Source organism: Spermophilus citellus, assembly GCF_964194105.1.
Source record: "Spermophilus citellus genome assembly, chromosome: 8".
NCBI classification, from domain to species: domain Eukaryota; kingdom Metazoa; phylum Chordata; class Mammalia; order Rodentia; family Sciuridae; genus Spermophilus; species Spermophilus citellus.
The window spans coordinates 70,816,965-70,844,274 of NC_138189.1; the positions used below are offsets into that span (position 1 = coordinate 70,816,965).

A 27,310-nucleotide genomic window follows, 5' to 3' on the forward strand; every position below is an offset into this window, starting at 1 on the left:
GAAAAGTGCTGTTAAAATTTAACTGGCTTTTAAGATAGTCAAAGCTTTACAATATCTGTGTCTGAACTGTACCCCTTAAATAGTGGATTATGTTTTTAAACATTACGAATTGACATATTAATAAGTTGATGAATATAAAAAAATATAAACCAGATCATGAACTGCTTGGACACCTTGGGTTTCCAACTTGGTTAATATCTGCTTTTCGAGTTTATTCTCCAGGCTGTGTGCCAACTTTACATCCAGTTTATTCAGCTGCGGGTTTCCAAGGGCCACACCCAGCAAAGCCGGGTGCAATTTACCAACTGGAGGGAAGGACTTGTTAAAGAAGGAAGAGAAACGCCTCCAGGTGCGTGGGCTCCAGGTTTCTTTCCTACTTCTTACAACCACCGATTGTTCAACATATGACTATGACGCGCGTGGTTCTGCATTTGCTTCCTTAGAAAAAAGGGCAGTAAACTTTTCGCAAACTCCTTTCCTTCTTTCCCCTTTTGTCCCCTTCCAGTTCCTCCTTTCTCTCAAGTCACCTTTCCTCTGGCTGTCTGGGTACTTCCCTCCGCCTCGTCGCGGTGCGCCTGCGCCTGCGCAGATCGGGCCGTCGGCGAAGACAGGCGCTGCCAAGTTTGCACGGCCTTTGCTTTGCGACATGGCCGTAAAGCGCCGCCACGCACTTGGGACGTCACGGGTCCCGGGTGGCTGTTCTCGGCAGCTGACCCTGAGGTAGTCGGCAGTACTTGCTAGTGGGGATTTCTGTATAGCACTGGGGAAAGCGGCGGTTGGTTATTTGGGGAGAACTTCTAGTCTGCGTGTATTTTTAGATAGATGCAGCTGAAGAACCCGCGGGCTGCCGGGTCCTAGTGCCCGCTAGATACCCGGAGCCGGGGATCGGGCAGTGGGGCCGGCGGAGGCTGCGGCCCAAGCTAGGGAACCTAGCTTTCTGGAAGCCGCCCGCGGGGCGCTGATGGCCGGACGCTCCCTGCGAAAGGCTTTAGCCACGGTGTCTCTCTCAGTAGCCTTGGCCTCCGTGACTGTCAGGTCCTCAGGCTGCCGCAATATTCCGGCGTACAGGTATTCACCCCTCCTAGTGCTGACCCCTATCCTGAGACCTTGGGTTGGGGGTGGGAATCAGCTTCCTTTCCGGCGTATTCTGTAGGCTTTACTTATGACCCCGATTTACGCATCCCTATACCCCAAACAAAAACAAAAACAAAACAAAAATCTTCAAAATGTATAATTTTTTTTTGAGAAAATTAGTTCTGGGACCTTTATTAACCCCTGATTTTGAAATTTGCCGTCCTTTATAAATCACCAACATTGTGGTCATCAGAGAGTTAAGCGCTTGTTTGGGTTCTGTTGCCCCGTGTCATTTTCTTTTCTGGCTAATATTTAAAACATCATGGACATTGGCTGTGTTTTACTAATATAAGTAGTCGTTGTTTTCTCTATATGGGAAGATTGACTTTGACTGTTTGTATCTGGCTCCTAGTCTGGAAGTTCAGTGGAGAGTGTGTGAGCTGGTACCAGGTGTACAGACCTGAACCCTTTAACCCTAGAATTTACAGTAGTATAGTTTCCTCAACTTTATTTTCTAGTGTGACTTGTAAAATTATTAAACCTGTTTTTCTTTGTTTTCTAACACCAGTATTAATGGCAGGGGTCCCAGCTACCTCCCCTGTTTTTTTACACTTTTGACTTTATCCTGGGAATAGATAGCTATTGCCAACTTTTAGTCTCCATTTGAATAATTTCCATAGTTATTGTCTCACTGCCCACTTAACAAACTTTGGGCTTACTGACTTCAAATTTGAAATCTCTTGGCTTCTTTTGTGGGGGTGGCATCTCTCACCCTTTTGTATATACTCCTAAATGTAATCTGTTCTACTCTGGCTTTTAGGCCATTATGGTTCTGGCCATTTGCCGTCTTCCTGAAATTGGTTAAAATCTCTTACTAGTGGTGTCCCACTCATTCTGATAGTATGGATTTTATTTCCTTGTATACATCTTTTATCTTCTTCCAGTGGAATTTGAGGAAGGAAGGAACACATGACAGTGGTATCTGGAAGTCACTAATTCTATTTTTGTTAGTTGCCCCTGGAACAATGTAAAGTTGCTTGCAATTATTCTTCATTTTTATAAGGTGGGAACTCTAGAACCAGAGACTGCATACCAGCTTAGAAGAAAAACCCAGAAGTTAAGTCAACAAATATGTGTGGAGTACCTGGTTTCTAATGTTGCAAAGCATTCTGGAGAAGACAAAAGAAATGTATTATTGAGAATATTACCATTCTTGGTCTGGTAGGGTGGCCCATACCTGTAGTCCCAGCAGCTCAGGAGGCTGAGACAGGAGGATCCCGAGTTCAAATCCCACCTCAGCAACTTAGTGAGGCACTAAGCAACACAGTGAGACCCTGTGTGTGAATAAAATACAAAAAGGGTCCGGGGATGTGGCTCAGTGATTGTGTGCCCCTAAGTTCAATCCCTGGTATCTCTCCCCCCCCAAATTTACCATTCTTTAATAATTGGGGAAAATCCAGAAAGTGACAGTTTTTTTAAAAAAATATTTATTTATGTTTTCGGCGGACACAACATCTTTGTTTGTATGTGGTGCTGAGGATCGAACCCGGGCTGCAGCTTGCCAGGCGAGCGCGCTACCGCTTGAGCCACATTCCCAGCCCAGAAAGTGACAGTTTTGCAGTTAGTTTTTTTGAGTTCACCAGTTTCAAATGTCTGTTTTCTACAAAAAGCAATAGTATTTGGATTGTTATGTTTCCAGGTTTCCCAGCAGGATCTACCAGAACATACCTTGGTTGAGAACATTGTATATTTTGTTTCTTTAAAAAAAAAAAAAATATATATATATATATATATATATCTGTCTGAGCTAAAGATTGAAATAGAGATAGTTTTGCATAGTTTTTAGAGCCTGAAACTCTGAGCCAGTTTGCCAGGATTTGGTTCTGATTCTGTTATCAGTTGTGTGACTTTGGTAAACTTGCTTAGCCTCTCGGGCCTTAATGTTCTTTTTTATTTTATTTTATTTTTTTTTGTAGATGAGCCTTAATGATCTTATTTCTAAAAGAAGAAAAGTACCTAAACTCAGAGTTGAGGATCAAATGAGTTAATAATATTACAATATTTGGAACAATGTTTTTCACACACAGCATGCACTTACTATATATATATATATATATATATATATATATATATGTAGTTATAACTATTATGATTATTGAAATTTTTTTGGCTCAAAGCACATGTCACTATTACATTTCTTTTCTTTCTTTCTTTCTTTCTTTCTTTTTTTTTTTTTTTTTTTTTTTTTTTTAGTATTGGGGGATTGAACCCAGGGATACTTAACCAGTGAGCCACATTCCCAGCCTTTTTTGTATTTCACTTAGAGACAGGGTCTCACTGAGTTGCTTAAGGCCTCCGTAAGTGGCTGAGGCTGTCTTTGAACTCATCATCCTACTGCCTCAGCCTCCCAAGCCACTGGGATTATAGGTGTGTGCCACTGTAATAATGCCTGGCAAAATTGCATTTCCTTAAATTTGCCAGTTTTGGTAACCAGTTTTTGCTTTGTAAGATACAAAGGTATTTAATTACCTTTGGTAGGACAAATAAATTTCTTGCATCTATTCAGTAATGCAGTTAAAAGAGGTCTAAGCTGTATATGTATATATGATAAGTATACTTGTTCTGTATCTTTTAGTATGTCACATTACACAGAAGATATAAATGCCATTAGTGCTTCTTTGTAGGGTAAGAGGAATTTTTGATGATGTTCTTGCAAAATTAAAATTATTTAGAAAAGTAACAATCATAAAATTATTTAGAAAAGTAACAATCAGGTGTATTATGTTTTCTCTCGTTTGAGTCCATAGCAGATTTTTGGAATTCCATATGCTTAACCTTGCTAAATCAGGGAACAGAGAACCCAAAATTACTTAGAGAACATTTTTCGTACATGTTGGGGTAGAGTTTAACAAGATTCATGTTTCTTGTGGACATTTTTTCCTTGCCCTGCTATCAAATCATGAAACATAATTGTCATTTATAACAGAATTTATTTAGAGACTAGGGCTTCATATATTATATTATACTTTTAAAATAACATACCTGAAATCTAATTTTGATAAATCTGTGTTTCATATTTATACATTTTTATTGAGTATGAATTTAGAATCAGTGGGAAAGATCTTTTAAGAGTAGTCATCATTTAGATTTCCAAAGTTGTGGCAGCTGAAGCAAGTAAGTTATCATAACATGAAAATAGTGAATGAACTTTTGCTAAAGTTAGTCACAAGTTGAAACTCTCCCACTTTATGCTAATGTTCATTCTCTCTGGGGATATTAATTTCTTTACTAGTCAGGCTTTCCCTGAATTTTGGGTGTTTGACAGTACTTCATGGATGCAAAGGGAATGCAAAATGAAATGGTGCTTGTTTCAAAGTCTTTAAATAGGATGAAAGACATCCTGAATTGCACAAGAGCTATAGACACAAGAATAGGAAAGATTTAAACCAGTAAAAAGTCAAGGAAGAGAAGACAGTGTGGCAGTTTTGTAGAAAACTAAACATAACTGTTATTGTATGACTCAGCTATCTCAATTTTTGTTATTTATTCAAATTAATGAGGTTGTGTTCACACAAAAACCTGCACACAGATATCAGCTTTATTCAAATGTGCCAAGACTTAGATGCAACCAAGACGTCTTTTGGTAGGTGAATGGGTAAATAAACTGTGGTACATCCAGATAATGGAATAATAAGTGCTAAAAAGTGAGTTATTTAAGCCATGGAAAGATATGGAGGAATCTTATATGTCTATTACTGAGGGAAAGAAGCCAATCTGAAAAGGCTATCTGATTCAAACTATATGACAATTCTTGAAGGCAAAACTATGAAAACAGTAACAAGATCAGGAGTTGTGGGGGCAGGATGAATGAATTGGGGGAGCACAGATGATTACTTTTTAATAGCTTATTTTTTAGAGCAAAATTGAATAGAAGTTATATAAATTTCCCATGTATCCCCAACCCTTATGCATGCATAGTTTCCCCCTTATAGTGTATCTCACAGAGTAGTATGTTTGCTGGGTTAATGTGTCATTGTCACTTAGAGTCCCATAGTTTACATTAGAGTCTCTGTTTTATTTATGGATTTGGATAAACAGTATAATCACATGTTTTTATATTGTTCATTGCATATACAATACACTTTGAAGAGGGGTCTGGAGGTGGTGTGATAGGCAGTCCTTGAAGGTCAGGTTAAGAATTTTAATCTTAATTTTAATAAGTTTCTATATAATTTAAATACATAATTTGACTTTAATGCATAAATTTCATCACTTCATTCATACTTCCCTTTCTTTAATATGTTTGGATAGTCCATTCTTGCTTGCTTCCTTTTCTTATCCCTTCTTTTTAACCTCCTGCTCTTTTTCTTCCTTTCTCTCCCCTTCTTTGTCACACTGCCTTCCCATTTTGTATCGCTTCCCTCTTTCCCTTTTTCTCCTCCCAACCTTTCCCTCATATTCTCCTTTCCTTCTGTCTGTACCTCACAGTGGCACTGTATTTTCTAATCCATATTAAGAAACTGAAGATATGCTCTTTCTGTAGTTTCTACCACACACAGGTAATAAATAGTAAAAACATTTGTGGAAAGCAGAATAATGCCCCCCCCCACCCCAAAGATGTCCACCTCCTAATATATGGAGCCTCTAAATATGTTGTTTGGGAAAAGAGACTATAGATTTTTTTAAGTTTAAAGACCTTGAGCTGGGAAATTATCCTGGGTTAGCCAGGTGCATCTGATCTAGTCAAGTCCTCAAAAATGGAGACATTCTGGACTGTGTTCAGAGAAAGGTATGACTACTGAAAAATGGTCACAGATTCATTATCTTTGAAGGTAAAGAAAGAGGGCCACTGTCATAGAACCATGGTGCCCTCTAGAAAAGGTGTTATAGTAGCAATAGAAAACTGATTTATGTACATACTCTTAAAGTCATTATTTTATAAAATTATGATCTTATTATATACACTTTTCTACATCTTGTTTTTCTTTCTTTTTTAACCAATATCTTATGAAGATATAGCCAAGTCATTTGATGATGTTATTTTTTAAGCAATTTTTTTTAGTTGTAAATGGACACAATGTCTTTATTTTGTTTATTTACTTTTATGTGGTGCTGAGGATTGAACCCAGTGCCTCACACATGCTCTACCGCTGAGCCACAACCCTAGCCCCTGATGATGTTATTTTTAACAGTAAATAAATTTCTCCTTGCCAGTACTTGCTGTGTTCTTTTATCATAATGACCACCATAATGGGTATGAGGTAACATCTCTTTGTGGTTTTGTGTTGCATTTTTTTAATGATTAGTGACGTTGACATTGACTTTCTTTTCATGTATTTGTTGACCAGTTATATATCTTTGTAAAAATGTCTGTTCAGGCTCTTTGCTGATTTTGTAATTGGATTATTTTCTTGTTGAGTTATAGGAGTTCTTTACATGTTCTGGGTCTACCCAACACCCTATCAGAGATATGATTTACACTTCCATTTTTATGAGTTCTCTTTTCACTGTGTTGTGTTCTTTTTTGGGCCTATATTTTAAATTTTGATGTCCAGTTTACTTAGTTTTTTCTTTTGCTGCCCATGTTTTTGTTGTCATATATAAGAAATCATTTCAGACCCAGTATTTTGATGCAGTCCTATATGTGTTTTTCTAAGAGTTTTATCATTTTTGGTTTTATGATTAGATTTTTTTTTTTTCGTTATTGCTAGGAGTCAAACCTAGGGCTTAAACATTTTTGACAGGTGCTCTGCCACTGAGCTATATCCCCAGCCCTAATCTAGTTTTAGTTAATGTTTGTATATGGCATAAAGAAAAGGTTCTTTTTGCATATGAATAACCAGTTTTCCCAGTATAATTTGTTGAGAAGATTCTTCTTTCCTGGTTATATGGTCTTAGCACACTGTTGAAACATTTGATCCAAGTTAAGGAACTATATAGATGTCCATGAACAGATGAGTGGATAAAGAAAATGTGATATACATATTATATACATAGTAGAGTTTTATTCAGCCATAAAGAAGAATGAGACAGTCATTTATGGGAAAATGGATGGAACTTGAGAATATTTTGTTAAGTGAAAATAAACTTGACTCAGAAAGTCAAGAGTCATGTGTTTTCTTGTACATGTGGAAGCTAGAGAGAATAAAGGAACAACAAAGGGGATGAGGAATCTAATGAAATGAGAAGGGAGGCCAGCAGAGGAGAGGAAGGGGACTGGGATTGGAGGCTAGAAATGAAAGGGAAAGCACTGGGGAAAACTTTACCAAATATATCACAATAATTATGTATAATTCATCAATAAAGAATAATTAAAAATAAGAAATATTTGGCCATATATATGAAGGTTTATTCCTGGGCTTGCTATTCTGTTCCATTTATCTATAATGTCTCTCTTTATGCCAGTATCACACTCTTGCGATTATTATGGTTTTGTAGTGAATTTTGAAATGAGGAAGAATGAGACATTGAGTTTTATTTTTCTTTTTGAAGATTGTTTTGACTGTTTGGGTCCTCTTGAGATTTCATATGAATTTTAGGATGGAGTTTTTCTATTTTTGGAAAAAAATGGAAACAGGGATTGCAGTAAATCTATAGATTACCTTGGGTAGTTTTAACGTCTTTACAATATTAAGTCCTCCAATCAGTGAACATGGAATGTCTTTTCATTTATTAATATCTTATTTAATGTCTCTCAGCAACCTTATGCAGTATTTAGTGTACAGGAGTTTTACCTCTTTGAAGTTAATCACTAAATAATAATTTTTTTGTCCTATTTTAAGTGGAATTATTTCCTTAATTTTCTTTTTGTATTGTTTATTTTAGTGCTTTGAATGTACCTATTTTGTTGAATTCATTTATTTGTTCCAACAATTTTATTCTTGGAGTCTTTTGCATTTTCTAAATAAAAGATCATGTGATTTGCAAGTAGATCATTTTCCTTCTTTCTTTCCAATTTGAATGTATTTTATTTTGGAGCTTTCATCAGTTTACCATGTTCTCAGATCCCTTTGTCCACTTTAGATGTTCTAATTTAGGGTCATTGGGAATTTTAATTTTTATTGTAAGAATATTAAGAATCTAAGTTTTTAGGCAAGAGGAGACTTGTGTATGCTCTGAGGTTAGTATGTAAGTTTAGTTATTAGTTTTTTTCCTGTGCTCTCCAATTATTTTATATTCTTTAATTTTATTAAATTTTGCTCTAAAGTTATATATTTACACACATATATGCATTTGCATACATATACACACATATATATCAATCACTAACTTCAAATAATATTACATTAATTGCTTCGTTACTTCATTCCATTGTGTAAGAACTTTATAATAGTAAATTTTCATCTTCCTATTTTTCCTTTGTGCTATTTTATCATGTTTTATACATACATGTTAGACTATAGATGGTTTTTAAAAAATATATTCCTTTGAATAGACTTAAACAGTTTTACTTCATATTTATGGTTGAGTTATAACAAATTTCCCTTCTCTAACAAGTAATACAAAAGTAAATTTGTCCTTTTTTCTCAATTAAAATCAGTGAATAACCTCCAATTAATAAAATTTAATATTAAAACATTTTTCATATTTGAAAACCTTTCACAGTTGGACTGTTACATAAGTATATATCAAATTTAATTTTCTGGTTTTTAAAAGCTTTTGAAATTGAAAACTGTGGTTTTTGGCCTTTGAATTATGTTTTTAAATTAACATTTTTTTGGTGTTTCTGTAAAATGTTTCTCCTTTTTTTTCCTTCCCAGAAACTCACTTTTATCCTCTTGGTTTCATCTTAACTCCAACATCATGTCTGGTTCTAATGGTGTCAAAGACAATTCCCACAACAAGGCTCGGACATCTCCTTACCCAGGTTCAAAAGTTGAAAGAAGCCAGGTTCCTAATGAGAAAGTAGGCTGGCTTGTTGAGTGGCAGGACTATAACCCTGTGGAATATACTGCAGTTTCTGTTTTGGCTGGCCCCAGGTGGGCAGATCCTCAAATCAGGTGAGTAAAGAACCTGTAATTACCTGGGTATAGACTTTTGGAAAAGGTAGTGAATATATTTGTAAAATTATTTTTTGACACTTGAAAAATAATTTTTATCTGTGTTTGACTTTTATACAACTCAGTTTTGATATTTGCTTGAATTTTTGCCAAAGCTAAGCAGTTCACCTTTGTTAATTTTTGAGGGGATTTTATGAGTACACTTTCTAATAGGTAAATCCATTTTGATTTGAAATAACTGCCATTAGTTATAAAATAACAACTGGTGATATCTATTTTCATGTGTTTTTTTGGGTTATCAGTAGTTCATCTTTCAAAACTAGACTTGTATTTGAAGCAGTGAAAATATTTTTCAGATAGTTTTTCAGATAGTTAAGAATAGGATGATAATAAATTAGACCCCTGTGAAAAAATAGAAAAGGGATAGATAAAGAGTGGGTGGGGCTGGGGATAGAGAGAGGGAGAGGGAAAGAGGAAACATTGAGGCTTGACTCAAAAAAATGTTCTTTTGACTAAATTCATAGAAGTGCGACATTGGTTCACATTTTATGTTTATATTTCTTATTTTTTTTCCAGCTTCATCAAGGTATAATAGACAAAAGTGTATATTTAAAGTGTAAAACTTGCATTTTGATACACATATACATTGTGAAATGAGTACCACAATAAAGCCAACTAACATTTCTGTCACTTCACATGTTTACCTCTTCTTTTTTTGTGGTGCCAACATATGAGATCTACACTCAGCAATTTTTGGGGATACATTATTATATATTATTAGCATGCACTGTTTTCTGAGTTATATCCCCAGGCTAACTTTATTTTTAAACATATACATTAAAGCTATTCATATTAATGAGGTACTATGTGATATTTTTTTTAAAGAGTGAGAGAGGAGAGAGAGAGAAAGAGAGAGAGAGAGAGAGAGAGAGAGAGAGAGAGAGAGAGAGAGAGAGAGAGAGAATTTTTAATATTTATTTTTTAGTTCTCGGCGGACACAACATCTTTGTTGGTATGTGGTGCTGAGGATCTAACCCAGGCCGCACGCATGCCAGGCGAGCGCGCTACCGCTTGAGCCACATCCCCAGCCCCCTATGTGATATTTTGATGAATGTATATATTTTGTAATGTTTAAATGAGGTTAAACATATCTGTCTCCTCAAATATTTGCCTTTTCTTTATGGTAAAAATGTTCAAAATCCATTCTTCTAGCTTTTATGTACAGTACATGCTGCTCTCTATAGTCATCCTCCTTTGCAACAATACACCAGAACTTCCTACCATAAAAAAATGATAAATGTTTAAGGAGATAGAAATGCTAATTACTCAAATTCAGTCATGACAATTCTATATATGGACCAAATTATCACACTACCCATAAATATGTTAATTAAAAACAACCAGAAAAAATTGGAAGCACAAAAAGTTTATCCTTTGTCTATGGTTACAGAGATACTAGATGGTATAGTTTGTACTTAGATTCAGTCTGATTGCAGACTGAATCTTAACCATTTTGTTACATTGTCACATTACTTTTAGAACATTTTATTTAAAAAGTTTGATTCATTAAGTTTATTATAAATGACAGTTTTCTCACAATAATTATTGTAAACTACCCAGTGCTAAATAAAGACATTTGCTAATTGAATAGGTCTAGTAATAGTTTATTAGATTGTTAAACTTCACCATGGATTTATTTCTGTGATTTGATTTTGACTCATGGTTTTCTTATTGTACTCACAGGTAATGTTTGTAACTTTATGATAGTCTTAGGATATTAGTCATGATGACATCTGTGGAGAAATTATTAGCTTTAAATGAGTTCCATTTCCCCCATTTTAGAGATTGTACATAATTATACATCTATTACATATAGACATTAAGCACAATTAAATATTAATAATATTGGCAGGGTGCTATATAATGTAAATAGATGAAGATGGAATACATTTTTTTGTTCTTTCAATTTATTTTTTGAGTTAACTTTGTATCACTGTCTGAGTCAAGCCTTATTACTAATATTAATGCTTCATTTATAACTAGATTCACATTTTTTAAAAAATGATGAATTTCTAGAATCTCAAAAACATTATAATTTTGGTTTTATAATTTCATGGTTTTTAATCATTTAATTTTTCAATATTTGTGTGTGGCATATTGGTTAAAAATTTTGAGAGAATGTCTGGATCATTCAAATTGGATATTATTCCCCAAACAGATCACAAGTATTTCTTTATTCATTTATTGGAATTGTTATAGCAAGAAAAAGTAAAACATATGTCAAAACTGTCCAGGAACTAACCAGTGCCACACAACTCTTTATCCACTATTGGTATAGTTACATCAATGATGTCCTAATGGTGCAGTTATATAGTTTAAGTGGTTAAAATATTTTTGTTGAGGGGTGGGTGATATAAATGCAGTTAAGTCCACATTTTCTTGTAAGTGTGCAGGTGAAGCTCAGCAAAATTGTGTTTGTATAGCTCTGTAACTACAACCAAGACCAAGATTTAGAATATTTCTAGCATATATATGTTTTTAATAATCACAATCTACATATGTGTTTTTTAATCTGTGGGGTAAATTTACTGTTTTAAGAGTGTACTTTGATAATACTAATCAGTATACATTTGAAGAAATTAAGATTTTAAACAATTGAAACATCAAGATTATCAGGTGTGGTAGTGCACACTTGTACTCCCAGCTAATTGGGAAGCTGAAGCTTGAGGATTGCAAGTTTGATGCCAGCCTCAGCAGCTTAGTGAATCCTTGTCTCAATAAAATATAAAAGGGCTAGGGGTGTAGTTCAATGGTAGAGCCTGCCTTGTTTCAATCCCCAGTAGAGAAAAACAAACAAACAAAAGAATATAAAAAGGAATCTTTATTTTTGGAACTACAAAATACTAATCCTATAATGTTCTACAAACAATTTTTTGTTGCTGAAGGTAGTGTAGACTTTTTTTTTAATAGTATGGGGAGGACCTTCAGTTCTTTTGCCAGTAGTTCTTCTAAGAGTGATTTATAAATATAGTAATAATACACATCCTTGTAATGTTTTTTTTCTTCTTAAGTAACTATTCTGAAGAAATTAGATGGATTTGTAAATAAAAGCTAACCTTTAAAAATTTATTCATTCAAGGAAGTCACTTATGAATAATAGATAATAATAGACTTATTATTAAGCTATTGGTAGTATTGAATGATTATGTCTTGATTTGTATTGGTATTCTCATTACAGTGAAAGTAACTTTTCTCCCAAGTTTAATGAAAAGGATGGGCATGTTGAGAGAAAGAGTCAGAATGGCCTGTATGAGATTGAAAATGGAAGACCTCGGTAGGTATTGGGAATGGAGCATCTTACAATAATGGTCTTCAAAATGTAGAAAAGATAACTGAAATTTATTATATGATTGTATGTGCCAAACATTGTGCAAAAATTTTATATATGCAATCTAATTAAATCTTCAAAACTATGGTTATATGTTTTTAGTTTCTGTTTATAGATATGGAAAGAGTATAAGTAGCTGAGTCAGAATTTAAATGCATTTTTTCATAATTTTGTCTTGGAGGTAGAAGTAATTAATTGAATAAATTAACAGAAAGGATTGAAAATTGTAGTTTTAGTTTTTATTGATGCTTTAAAGTAAGAATTTATCCAAAGTAAGAATATAACTAACTCAATAATTTTAGCAGCAATGTTTTTGTATACTTTGAAAAATGATTTTTCTACACAACTCAAAAATTATCCATTTTCCTTAAGAAGACACAGAAATGAGGAGTAAATGTGAAAATTAGCATACCCTATGTAAAATAATAAGAATCACAATTATGGTTATAACCTTATAAAGATGTTACAATCTTTATTTTAGTTTCTTTAGAAAAAGGAGGTGGTAGTGTTTCTTTCACTGCAACCTGCCCCTTCAATGTTGCTAAATTCTTCCCTTGATCATAACTTATTCACTTTCCAATGATCATTGAGTCTTCTTAAGTTAACTCTTAATTTAATTTATTCCTTAGGTTCTTTTCCGAGTAAAATATATGAAAGTATACACACACACACACACACACACACACACACACACACAGAAAATGATAGGCAGCAAAGCCAAGATAGGTTATTATTTTAGTTAGGATTCTAACAGAAGCCAATTTCTATTTCCCTATATGTTGGGTTCATTTTTCTTTCTTTGAAAACAATTTTCTCTGCTTCTCAGGCTATATGATAATTTCTGTATGTCTGTTTCACAGTTTCTAGTTTACAAGTTATAAACTTGGTCCTTATATAAAGTAATATTCTCTTTACATTAGCTTTGGTCATTTGTGTTCAAGAGTGTGTTTTTACATAGAATAGAAAATGTATGTTGACCACCTTGTTCTTTTTCCTGCTATTACTGATTAGATCATTTTATTGGTGTGTAATGAGAGTTGAACATTTAGAGAATGTCGACTAAAGTTACTCAGGCATGAGTGTTGATATATTTATCTGACAGACTTTTAACACTGGGTTATGGTATTATGTTATAAAGCAAATGGAACTCTAATAGATTTCTAGTACACTAAAATCTAATTTTATAAAGATGATATCAATATCTTACTTTGTGTTATATTTATTTATGTGTGTGCAAATGTACATATACACATGTGAATATATATACATGTATACAAAATATTTTTTCCTAAGTGGGTTCAAGACATTGCTATATATATGTGTGTGTGTGTATGTATACATATATGTTTATGTATATATATATATGTGTATATATATATATATAAATAAATGTGTGTTTACATACCAAAATCTCAGTGTGTGTTACAAAATATATATTATTTTTTTTTATTTTATTGTTGGTTGTTCAAAACATTACATAGTTCTTAATATACCATATTTCACAGATTGATTCAAGTGGGTTATGAACTCCCATTTTTACCCCGTATACAGATTGCTGTGTCACATCAGTTACATTTCCATTGATTTACAAATTGCCTTTCTAGTGACTGATGTATTCTGCTGTCTATCCCATTCTCCGCTATCCCCCCTCCCCTCCCCTCCCCTCCCTTCCCCTTCTCTCTCTCCACCCCCTCTACTCTAAATCGTTTCTTCCACTTATATAATTTTTCTCCTACCCCTCCTTTCCTCTTATATGTAATTGTGTATAACCCTGAGGCTCACCTTCCAATTCCATGCAATTTCCCTTCTCTCTCCCTTTCCCTCCCGCCTATCATCCCTGTTTAATGTTAATCTTCTTCTCAAGCTCTTCGTCTCTACCCTGTCCTTGGCTACTCCCCTTATATCAAAGAAGACATTTGGCATTTGTTTTTTAAGGATTGGCTAGCTTCGCTTAGCATAATCTGCTCTAATGCCATCCATTTCCTTCCAAATTCTATGATTTTGTCATTTCTTATTGCAGAGTAATACTCCATTGTGTATAAATGCCACATTTTTTAATCCATTCATCTATTGAAGGGCTTCTAGGTTGGTTCCACAATCTTGCTATCGTGAATTGTGCTGCTATGAACATCGATGTAGCAGTGTCCCTGTAGCATGCTCTTGTTAGGTCTTTAGGGAATAGACCGAGAAGGGGAATAGCTGGGTCAAATGGTGGTTCCATTCCCAGCTTTCCAAGAAATCTCCATACTGCTTTCCAAATTGGCTGCACCATTTTGCAGTCCCACCAACAATGAACAAGTGTACCCATTTCCCCGCATCCTCGCCAGCACTTGTTGTCGTTGGACTTCTTAATGGCTGCCAATCTTACTGGAGTGAGATGGTATCTTAGGGTGGTTTTGATTTGCATTTCTCTGACTGCTAGCGATGTTGAGCATGTTTTCATGTACTTGTTAATTGATTGTATGTCCTCCTCTGAGAAGTGTCTGTTCAGGTCCTTGGCCCATTTGTTGATTGGGTTATTTGTTATCTTATTATCTAATTTTTTGAGTTCTTTGTATACTCTGGATATTAGGGCTCTATCTGAAGTGTGTGGAGTAAAGATTTGTTCCCAGGATGTAGGCTCCCTGTTTATCTCTCTTATTGTTTCTTTTGTTGAGAGAAAACTTTTTAGTTCGAGTAAGTCCCATTTGTTGATTCTAGTTGTTAACTCTTGCGCTATGGGTGTCCTATTGAGGAATTTGGAGCCCGACCCCACAGTATGTAGATCATAGCCGACTTTTTCTTCTATCAGACGCCGTGTCTCTGATTTAATATCGAGCTCCTTGATCCATTTTGAGTTAACTTTTGTGCATGGCGAGAGAAAGGGATTCAGTTTCATTTTGATGCAAATGGATTTCCAGTTTTCCCAGCACCATTTGTTGAAGATGCTATCCTTCCTCCATTGCATGCTTTTAGCCCCTTTAGCAAATATAAGATAGTTGTAGTTTTGTGGATTGGTTACTGTGTCTTCTATTCTGTACCATTGGTCCACTCGCCTGTTTTGGTACCAGTACCATGCTGTTTTTGTTACTATTGCTCTGTAGTATAGTTTGAAGTCTGGTATCGCTATACCGCCTGATTCACACTTCCTGTTTAGCATTGTTTTTGCTATTCTGGGTCTTTTATTATTCCATATGAATTTCCTGATTGTTTTATCTATTTCTACAAGAAATGCTGTTGGGATTTTGATTGGGATAGCATTGAACTTATAGAGAACTTTTGGTAATATCGCTATTTTGATGATGTTAGTTCTGCCTATCCATGAACAGGGTATATTTTTCCATCTTCTGAGGTCTTCTTCTGTATCTCTCTTTAGGGTTCTGTAGTTTTCATTGTATAGGTCTTTCACCTCTTTTGTTAGGTTGATTCCCAAGTATTTTATTTTTTTGGGGGATATTGTGAATGGAGTAGTTGTCCTCATTTCCGTTTCAGAGGATTTGTCGCTGATATACAGGAATGCATTTGATTTATGCGTGTTGATTTTATATCCTGCCACTTTGCTGAATTCATTTAGTAGCTCTAATAGTTTCTTTGTAGACCCTTTTGGGTCTGTTAGGTATAGAATCGTATCATCTGCAAATAGTGATAATTTAAGTTCTTCTTTTCCTATTTTTATGCCTTTAATTTCTTTCGTCTGTCTAATTGGTCTGGCCAGTGTTTCGAGGACTATGTTGAACAGAAGTGGTGAGAGAGGGCATCCCTGTCTTGTACCAGATCTTAGAGGGAATGCCTTCAATTTTTCTCCATTCAGAATGATGCTGGCCTGTGGCTTATCATAGATTGCTTTTACAATGTTGAGGTATGATCCTGTTATCCCTAATTTTTCTAGAGTTTTGAACATAAAGGGATGCTGTACTTTGTCGAATGCTTTTTCTGCATCTATCGAGATGATCATATGGTTCTTATTTTTAAGTCTATTGATGTGGTGAATAACGTTTATTTATTTCCGTATATTGAACCAGCCTTGCATCCCAGGGATGAATCCTGCTTGATCATGGTGTATAATTTTTTTGATATGATTTTGAATCCGATTCGCCAGAATTTTATTGAGGATTTTTGCATCTAGGTTCATTAGAGATATTGGTCTGTAGTTTTCTTTCTTTGAAGTGTCTCTGTCTGGTTTAGGTATCAGGGTGATGTTGGCCTCGTAGAATGTCTTTGGAAGTTCTCCCTCTTTTTCTATTTCCTGAAATAGCTTGAAAAGTATTGGTGTTAGTTCCTCTTTAAAGGTTTTGTAAAACTCTGCTGTATACCCGTCCGGTCCTGGGCTTTTCTTAGTTGGTAGTCTTTTGATGGTTTCTTCTATTTCCTCTATTGTTATTGGTCTGTTTAGGCTGTCTATATCTTCCTGACTCAATCTGGGCAGATCATATGACTTAAGAAGTTTATCGATGCCTTCACTATCTTCTATTTTATTGGAGTATAAGGATTCAAAGTAATTTCTGATTATCTTCTGTATTTCTGAAGTGTCTGTTGTGATATTGCCTTTTTCATCCCGTATGCTAGTAATTTGGGTTCTCTCTCTTCTTCTCTTCGTTAGCATGGCTAAGGGTCTGTCGATTTTATTTATTTTTTCAAAGAACCAACTTTTGGTTTTGTCAATTTTTTCAATTGTTTCTTTTGTTTCGATTTCATTAATTTCAGCTCTGATATTAATTATTTCTTGCCTTCTACTTCTTTTGCTGTTGTTTTGCTCTTCTTTTTCTAGGATTTTGAGATGCTATATGAGATCATTTATTTGTTGGTTTTTTCTTTTTTTAAGGAATGCGCTCCAAGCAATGAATTTTCCTCTTAAAACTGCTTTCAGTGTGTCCCATAGATTCCGATATGTTGTGTCTGTGATTTCATTTAACTCTAAGAAGTTTTTAATTTCCTCCTTAATGTCTTCTATAACCCATTGATCATTCAGTAACCTATTGTTCATTCTCCAAGTGATGCATGATTTTTCCTTCCTTCTTTTATCGTTGATTTTCAGTTTCATTCCATTATGATCAGATATGATGCATGGTATTATTTCTACTCCTTTATATTGTCTAAGAGTTGCCCCGTGACATAATATATGATCTATTTTTGTGAAGGATCCATGTGCTGCTGAGAAAAAAGTGTAACTACTTGATATTGGGTGGTATATTCTATATATGTCGATTAAGTCTAGGTTGTTAATTGTGTTGTTGAGTTCTATAGTTTCCTTATTTAACTTTTGTTTGGAAGATCTGTCCAGTGGTGAGAGAGGTGTGTTGAAGTCTCCCATGATTATCGTATGGTGGTCTATTAGACTCTTGTACTTGAGAAGAGTTTGCTTGATGAACGTAGCTGCACCATTGTTTGGGGCATATATATTTATGATTGTTATGTCTTGTTGGTGTATGGTTCCCTTGAGCAGTATGCAGTGTCCCTCTTTATCCTTTTTGATTAACTTTGGCTTGAAATCTATTTTGTTTGATATGAGTATGGACACTCCTGCTTGTTTCCGCAGTCCATATGAGTGGAATGATTTTTCCCAGCCTTTCACCTTCAGTGTATGTATATCTTTTCCTATCAAATGCGTCTCCTGTATCAACATATTGTTGGATCTTGTTTCGTGATCCATTCGACTAGCCTGTGTCTCTTAATTGGTGAGTTTAAGCCATTAACATTTAGGGTTATTATTGAGATTTTGTTTGTTCCTCCAGTCATATTTGTTTATTTATGTTACTAAACCTGATTAGTTTTCCTCTTTGATTACTTTCCCCCCTTTACTGTCCTACCTCCCACTGATGGTTTTCAATGTTATTTTCAGTTTCCTCTTCCTGTAATGTTTTGCCAAGGATTTTTTGAAGAGATGGTTTTCTAGCTGCGAATTCTTTTAACTTTTGTTTATCGTGAAAGGTTTTAATTTCATCTTCCATCCTGAAGCTTAATTTCGCCGGATACACGATTCTTGGTTGGAACCCATTTTCTTTCAGTGTTTGAAAAATGTTATTCCAGGATCTTCTAGCTTTCAGAGTCTGTGTTGAGAGATCAGCTGTTATCCTGATTGGTTTGCCCCTAAATGTAATCTGCTTTCTTTCTCTTGTAGCTTTTAAAATTCTCTCCTTATTCTGTATGTTGGGCATCTTCATTATAATGTGTCTAGGTGTGGATTTCTTATGATTTTGCACTTTCGGCGTCCTGTAGGCTTCTAGGATATGGGATTCTGTTTCATTCTTCAAGTCTGGGAAGTTTTCTCGTATTATTTCATTGAATAGATTGTTTATTCCTTTGGTTTGGAGCTCTGTGCCTTCCTGTATCCCAATGACTCTTAAGTTTGGTCTTTTAATGTTATCCCATAATTCTTGAATGTTCTGTTCATGGTTTCTTAGCAGTCTTGTTGAGCTGTCTATGTTCTTTTCAAGTTGAAATACTTTGTCTTCATTGTCTGATGTTCTATCTTCTAAGTGTTCTACTCTGCTGGTAGTATTCTCAATTGAGTTTTTAAGTTGGTTTATTGCTTCCTGCATTTCTAGGATTTCTGTTTGTTTGTTTTTTATAGCCTCTATCTCCCTGTATAGTTGATCTTTTGCTTCCTGGATTTATTTATGTAATTCATTGTTGAAGTGATCTTTCATTGTCTGATTTTGCTGTCTCATGTCTTCTTTGAGACTCCAGATCATCTGAAGCATGTATATCCTGAACTTTTTATCTGACATTCCGTCTGTTGCAGCTATTACCTCTTCTAGAGTTGAGTTGACCTGCATTGCTTGTGGACCTTTCTTTCCTTGTCTTTTCATATTGCTTGCGTTTCTTTCTGCTTGGTGAAACTGTTGTGTTTTTGAAATTTTCCCCCTATTTATTTATATTGCTCTTGTATAGTTGGGATATCTCTCTTGTAGGGCGGGTAGTGGCTGTGCTCCTCCTCTAATTAGAGTGATCTATCTACCACGCTGGTTGGTCGTAGGTCTGCCCACCCTGCGGGCACGGGTGGCTGCTCTACTCTGCCCCCACTCCAGTTGTGGTGACGTTCCTACCACGTCTTCGGATCGTTGGTCCTGATCCGGATGTGGGCGGCAGCTCTGCTCCACCCCTACTCCAATTGGTGTGACGTGTCTACCACGCTGGTTGGCCTCTAAGCCTGTTCCGCTGGTGGGTCTCAGATCTGCCTACCTTGCAGGCTTGGGCGGCAGTTCTGCTCAGCCCCCACTCCCAGTGGGGGTACCTAACTGCCTCTCCAACGGGTCGATGGGCCTTTTCCGGACACTGGCGGCGGCTCTGTTCAACCCCCACTCCAGCCAGTGTGACGTGACTGCCTCGATGCTACTTGTCCACCACACTGGCAGGCTGCCGAGCCTGTCCTGCCAGTGGGATGCAGGTCTGCCTACCTTGCAGCATCAGACGGCGGCTCTTCACGGCCTCCACTTCAAGTGGGGTGACTTGGCTACCCTGCCGTCGGGTCGCTGGTCCTGTTCCAGGCGTGGGCGGCTACTCTCCTCGGCCCCAGCTGCAGTTGGGGTGTCGTGATACCACAACGGCAGGTCCCTTAGCCTGCTCTGGGCGCAGGTGGCAGCTCCACTCTGCCCCCCAGGTCCCCGCAGCACCCAGCAGGACCCGGACCAAGAAGCAGTCCCTGTAGGATCCCCAACCCTGAGCCAGAGCAGCTTCGGGAGTCAGGAGCCGGCCTCTCCGGTCCCCGCCACGTTCTGCTAGGAGCAGGCTCCACAGAGCAACCGCCGCGGGTTCTCCAACCCCAGGCCAAAGCAGCCCCGGGAGCCCAAGCCTGGCCGCACCAGACTGTCCCTGCTCGGTGCACGCTCCGCTGGGAGCAGAGTCAAAGACGCAGTTCCCGCGGGCTCCCCAGCCCCGGGCCAAAACTGTTCCGGGAGTCAGAGTCCCGCTGCAAGTTTCACTTGTAGCTGGCCTCAGCTCGCGGTCCCCGCAGGTTCCCCGGCCCTGGGCTCAAGCAGCTACGGGAGCCAGAACCCAGCCTCTCCGATCCCTGCCACACTCTGCTAGGAGCAGGCTCCACAGAGGTACCCCAGCCTCAGGCCCCAGCAGCCCTGGGAGCCCGAGCCTGGCTGCTCCAACCTCTCCCAGCTCAGTGTACGCTCCGCCAGGGGCAGGGTCAAAGACGCAGACCCCGCGGGCTCCCTAGCCCCGGGCCAAAACTGTTCCGGGAGTCCGAGCCACGCCACCCCTCAGCGCACAATCCACTTGTAACTGGCCCTACCCGGAGTCACCGAAGGATCCCCCGCCCTGGGCCAAAGCAACCCGGGGAGCTAGAATCTGGCCGCTCAAAGTCCGGCGCCCGCCTTGCCAGGGGTGAGCCCTGAAGAGTATTCTCCTCAGGTTCTCCAGTCCCGAGCCTGAGCGATCTGTCTGCGAGACGCAGGCAAATACCAGCCTGGAATCACCTGTTCAGTAGTTGAATGAGCTGAGATCAGTAGAAAACAGGGATGATTGCATCAGCTCTCTGAGATGGCGGCTGCTGTCCTCCTCCGTGTTCCGACTGGTGTCGGGAATCGAACTGGACCGGTTCTCTCCTCTGTCTCAAGGCCGGAACTCAGCACTCAGCGCGGCCAGTGCGCCGCTGGCAGGAGCCTCCAGAATCCGCTTCGCTGTAATCCCGCTCTGGTACCTTGCCGCTAACTAACTAGCGCGCGCCCCAGACTCCATCCGCGGGGCGGTCCGCCGACCAGGTACTGCTACCCTCCGTGCGGAGAAATCGCCCGCGACCAAGCCCCTGCAGCCGAATCCTGCGCGCTGGAAATCTGTCCTCTTGATTCTGGAGCACCTCAATTTCACTGGAAATTCCCACCAAGGTAGCCTTCAGCCGTTTTACCTCGTCTTTCTCCCGCACAGTGACGCGGTGCACTGGGGTGCTGCTCTCCCATCGCCGCCATCTTCCAGTCCCAAAATATATATTATTGATACACTGATATAGCAATGTCTTGAACCCACTTAGGAAAAATGACCTTAAAAATGTAGTATAAACTAATGGAAGGGTTGTAGGAGACTAAAATAGGAAAAGAGAATGATGAGAAAGTAAAGAGAAGTTGGCTATCCTGAAAGATAAACTGTTGTAGAGATAGATGTTTGGGTACAGAGCATTTTAAGGGTCCAGTTAGGTTTAGTTTGGATTTAGGTGGGCACATGAAAACTGAAACAAATTTGTATATTGTAGAAACACTTTGGAAATCAGATCATACAGATCAAATCTAAAGCTTAAGACATGTGCAAAAGAAAATTTAAGTAACAGTATGATGTGATATGATTTCAATGGTAGATATGTGACAATATTGCTAGATTTATGAGGAAATACATTTCTCTTCTAGTACACTTTGTGTATGGGGGTTATAGCAAGTTGGGTTAAAAAAGATGTACTCATTCAGTTGATTTTATGTTTTTATTTCCCCCCAGAAATCCTGCAGGGCGAACAGGATTGGTTGGCCGGGGGCTTTTAGGGCGATGGGGCCCAAACCATGCTGCAGATCCTATTATAACCAGGTGAGAACCAAATGAAATATTTTAGTAAAGAGCTAAGTGATTAGAAAAATGCAGACTGTAGCTATATGTGTGTGTTTCCATGTGTGTAGGTACAGTATATCTGTATGCATATATGTAAATCTGCATACTTATAGACAAATATTTATAGATGTATTTATAAATATGTGTAATATGTTCACATACATGTATATGCACATATGTACACACGTAAATATAATCCATATTTTAATGGGACATTTAAAATTATTATGACATAAGTGTAAAGCTGCAGTTTTATGTTGTATGAATAAATTAAGCATTTAAAGTTAAGCTCACTAGATATTTAATGGATTGTCTAGTTGTTTTTGGCATTGAGTAGGCACTGTAGAAGATGTGTATAAGAATCCAAAGTCAATTATTTGATGCAGATTCTCAATGTAATCAAAAATGCAGTAAACACAAGTGTGGTTCAGGCCTTTGGAATTAGCGTATGGGAGAAATTTGGAAAAGTTTGGAGAAACAGGCTAGATAAACCCTAGAATGCTGAAGACAGAGCCTAGTGGGTGATTCTGGTGAAAGCTCAGAGGACCAGAATGCTGTTAGGAATATAAAGAGAAAAGGCCAGGCTCATGAAGTGTAAATGAGGACTCTCTTGGAAATTGGACTAGAGTCCATTTTTATGTGTTACATTTTGTCAAAGAACTTGACTACCTTTTGTGCATGCCCTGAGACTTTGTGGGAGGCAAAGTTTATTTATTTATGTATTTATTTTTTTTGGGGGGGGCTATTGGGGATTGAACTCAGACTCACTTGGCCACTAAGCTACATCCCCAGCCCTATTTTGTACTTTATTTAGATAAAGGATCTCACTGAGTTGCTTAGCACCTCGATTTTGCTGAAGCTGGCTTTGAACTCGAGATCCTCCTGTCCCAGCCTCTGGGATTACAGGCGTGTGCCACCATGCTCAGCTTGAGACTGAGTTTAAAGGTGATGGATTAATTAGTCTTACAGAGGAAATTTCAAGGCAGCACAGAATTCTGTCAGTAGCAAGATATTATTGATTGTTTTAGCTAGATTTGCAGTGAGATTTGGAAGCAAAAAGCAGAGTGGAAATATCTGAAAAACTTACAGTTCAGCCGGAAAAGGGGAGAAGTTAAAGTTGCTTTTAAGGAGGGTACAATTGCTAAAAAGATTAGCACCATAAAAAAGAAACTTTATATTGGGATAATAGGAAAGATGCCTTAAGGGTATTTCAGGTATCAGCTGGACCCCACCCATCACAGATTCAAAGGTATAATAAAGGTACACTTGTTTCCAAGACTCATATTTGAGCAGAGAGCTCTGCTCACTCAGGTCCAACTATAGAACTATTTCCTTGGGATCATTTTCCCTGTGTTCAGGCATTCAGAGTCTCTGCAGATTTGGTTCTATTGGGCCCTGGTATAGCTCCTACAGGCAGCAGACCTTGGTGTCATCTGTGTGATGCTGGTTTTGCAGGTATGCAGAATGCAGCAAGATTGCAAAGGAAATCTTGGAAGGTCAGGCATTGTATGGTAGTATAGGCCTCCTTGCAACATAGCCCCTTACAGAGTGATGTGTAAGGTTGTGAGAATGAAGCCAAGGCTGTGATTGAGATCCCAGCCAGAAAAGTAGGCTTCATCCAACAAGATTGTAGGGATGGGGCTGCCCAGTCCTTTTGGAGGTCCCATCATGTTACTTTGTGCTCCTGATGACACATGGAGTTAACAATATATAATGTTTTCCCTGCTGTGTTTCCATCTTACTTTGGTCCTTTTCTTCCTTTCTATGCTCCTATTCCTTCCTTTTGGAATGGGAATATTTACCCTATTCATTCCCAGCCATTGTGTTTTGAAAGTTTGTAACTTTTTGATTTTTACAGAAGTTCACAGCTAAGAATTGCCTTGAGTCTCAGAGGAAACTTTGGACTTGGACTTTCAGCAATACTGGGAGTTCTTGGAGATGGACTGAATGTATTTTGTGTTGTGAAATGGACATGAGCCTTTGGGGGCCAGAGGCATAATGTTATAGTTTGGGTCTTAAGTGTCCCACAAAGGCTCATATGTTAAAGGTTTGGTTGTCACCCTGTTGTACTTTTGGGAGGTAGTGGAACTTCTAGGATGTGTGGCCTAGAGGAGGAAGCTAGGTTATCAGGGGCATGCCTTTGAAGGGAATATTGAGACCCTGGCCCCCTCTCTCTCTGTTTGCTTTATAGCCTGTATGAGGTGACAGGCCCTCTCTGCCATGAGTTGTTGCCTTGAGTTGTTGCCTTACCACAAGCCCAAAGTGATGGGTCTGTACTTTTAGGTTGATGTTTATTATCTTAATAATGCATGTATTAATTGATAAATTGCTCTAAATAGATGAGTGGCAGGAAAAATGGAGGGATAAGAAGAAGGAAAGATGTTGAAGGAAGAATTAACAAGACTTAAATGGATTATTAAAAATAATGCTCTACTACAGCCATTCTTCTAGGTCCTACTTTGATTTCCCAGAGTAGGTATCAATACATCCATTTTACAGATTTGGAAATGAAGTCTTAACTTGGGTAAGTGATTTATCTAAATCTTTCAGATCTGAAATTTGAATCAGGGATATGTGGCTTTAGATTTTGTACTTTTTCCTTTAGCCATAATGAGTAATCATAAGAATCACATGGGCATGAAGATTCCATCCCCCTTTCTTTCATGTATTTCAAGATTCAAAACAGCATTGTATAGTACAGAGTTTCACAAACTTTCCAGTTCAGAATCTTCAGGGCAAGTATGAAATTTTCAAATTCCCAATAAGTTCCTTCACATTCCTTAAAGTTAAGATGAGATAGGAAGTGTTGTATATTATTGTGAATAAACTTCGTTCAAATAATTAATGGCAATATCATTTTCTTTTCATTTTTGGTTAAGCATAGGAAGGTGTATGCCATCAGAAGTGGTTAGAGAATGTCAATAGTGAAGATGGGAGGGGAGGGGAGGGGGGATAGTAGAGGATAGGAAAGATAGCAGAATACAACAGTCACTAACTAATATGGCATTATGTAAAAATGTGGATGTGTAACCGACGTGATTCTGCAATCTGCATTTGGGGTAAAAATTGGGAGTTCATAACCCACTTGAATCTAATGTATGAAATATGATATGTCAAGAGCTTTGTAATGTTGTGAACAACCAATAAAAAAAATTAAATAAAATAAGAAAAAAAAATTAACTATAACCACAATTGCCCTACTCAGTGTGAAATGGCATTTATCTGAAATTATCTTTGATGTGCTGATTCCTAACTAATATTAAAAAATAATTCAGATATTATTCATTACAGTAATTCATTTTAAATTTATTTCCTTATAAGAATGACTCATCATGAATCATCCATTCTAAGGGCATTTTAGTTATTGTGCACAAATGAATAGTGATACAAAAGAAAATGAAATGTTACCTTGTTTGTTCCACAAATGTAAATTTAAAATCCGGGTTTGTTTGAAATTATAGCCTGGCTATTACAATTCTGTTTTTGAACATAAAATATGAAATATTTTTGTTTATGAAAAAAGGTTATTCAATAGCTTCAAATTTCATTTATACAATACTCTTTATAACATAGGAATTAATAATTGTGTTTTTTTCATAACATAATTTTTCATTTTCTTTCATAATTTTCAAAAGCAAACTTCTCATTTAGACCTGTGACATGGGATATTGTGAATATAATACTGCTATATATATTAAAAGTAACTGATGATGCTTATTAAAAAGAGTAGTTAAATTTGAAAAAAAAGTCAGTAGTGCATATATTATCATATATCATCGTTACATATCACATGTTAATGATGTCAGTAAAAAGTAATGAAGTTTGTTAATTAAAATGAAACATTACTTCTTTTGTATCAAGAAATATTTTTACTTTGATGTTATGTATCTAGTACTAATAAAGAACATAGCAAAGGGGCTGAGGCTATAGCTCAGTGGTAAAGTGCTTGCCTCGCATGTGTGAGGCACTGGGTCAATCCCCAGCACCACATAAAAATAAATAAAGATGCTGTGTGTTCATCTACAACTAAATAAATATTAAAAAAAGAACACAGCAAATAACTTCTGCTTAAAATCCTTAAAAAAGGGTTAAAATAAAATCTAAGAATACAAACATAGTAGGCAGACAGCTCTTCATCATTCTGGCCCTGCCTTCTTACCTGGCAGCATCTCTTTCTTTTGCTTTTCATTGATCCTTTCTGGCCATGGCTGTCAGACTGTCTGGATATGAAGCAGCGGCTCTGTGTTAAGTCTGTTTTCCTATCTCCTTGTAATAGGTGCCAGTAAATATTTATGAGTGAACAGAGCTGTCATTTGTCTTATTACCTCTCATCTGATTAATACATTCATTCTGCTTTTTTGAGTTAAATAGATAGCAATAATAAGAGCTCAGATTTTAGAACCAGATTGCCTGGGTTCAAATCTTGGTGTATACCCTTATTAACACTGTTATCTTAGATAAGTTATCTGACTTCTCTCTGCCTCATTTCCATGTCTGTGAAATAAGATAATACAACTACTTTATGGTGTTGTTTTGAAGCTTAAATAAATAAATATCTTAAAGCATTTAAATATATATAATAAGTGTTATATAAACAGATTTATATCTGTTTATCAGATAAATAATAAGTGTTATATAAACAGATTTCAGTAAAATAAAAAACTCTGTTCTCTCTCCATTTCACTGTCTGCCTTCCTTCCCATTCTCATTATCTTTTACATGGATTGTGGTAACCTTTTAGCTTGTCTTCTTGCCCCTAGTCTTGATTCCCTCCCAACCAACCACTATTCTTGTCAAAATGAGGGAGCTTTCTAATTCTAAATTTTAATTGCTTTATCCTGCTTAAAATATTTTCTGGCTCTCTAATCAGAGGAATTTTATGACTCCTGTCATGTAAACACTTTGCCTGCTTCCTCAGCCTCATCCCCCATCTTTTCCCTCAATGATACCCACAGTACTAGACCCCATACAGATGTTCAGTTTCTTGAACACATTATTTATTTTATTGCTTTGCTTCTTGCTTATGTTATTCTTCTGTCTGGTATCTTAAAAATAGATGTTGTCTTATAATAGTTATTCTTTCATTTCTGTTTACCCTATACAAATTATTACCATCTTATAACTTATTCATGTACACACATTTAACTCTACTGACTTAACTCTTACTGACTGTAAGTTATTTCTGGGGAGAATTTTAGGTTGGATATGATAGTCAGCTGTTATATAAAAAGCCACCTGGAAACTCATATCCAAGCTAGAATATTTTATTGAGTCTTATCCAGATAAATGATCAGATCATAGATTTTCTTTTTGAGTTCGTATTGGAAGT

At 37.0% G+C, this 27,310-nt stretch overlaps 1 protein-coding gene across 2 annotated transcripts in view; it reads left to right on the top strand.

Annotated features, from left to right (window-relative positions):
- The first annotated feature begins 679 nt into the window (after positions 1–679).
- NUDT9 (nudix hydrolase 9) overlaps positions 680–27,310 on the top strand; it is a 34,215-nt gene continuing 7,584 nt past the window's right edge. For both annotated transcript variants that reach the window (XM_081303396.1, XM_081303397.1), the window contains exons 1-4: positions 680–1,068; positions 8,835–9,074; positions 12,313–12,408; positions 21,874–21,960. In XM_081303396.1, the coding sequence (XP_081159522.1) occupies positions 962–1,068; positions 8,835–9,074; positions 12,313–12,408; positions 21,874–21,960 (530 nt within the window). In that variant the 5' untranslated portion in view covers positions 680–961. The remainder of the gene's footprint in view (positions 1,069–8,834; positions 9,075–12,312; positions 12,409–21,873; positions 21,961–27,310) is intronic.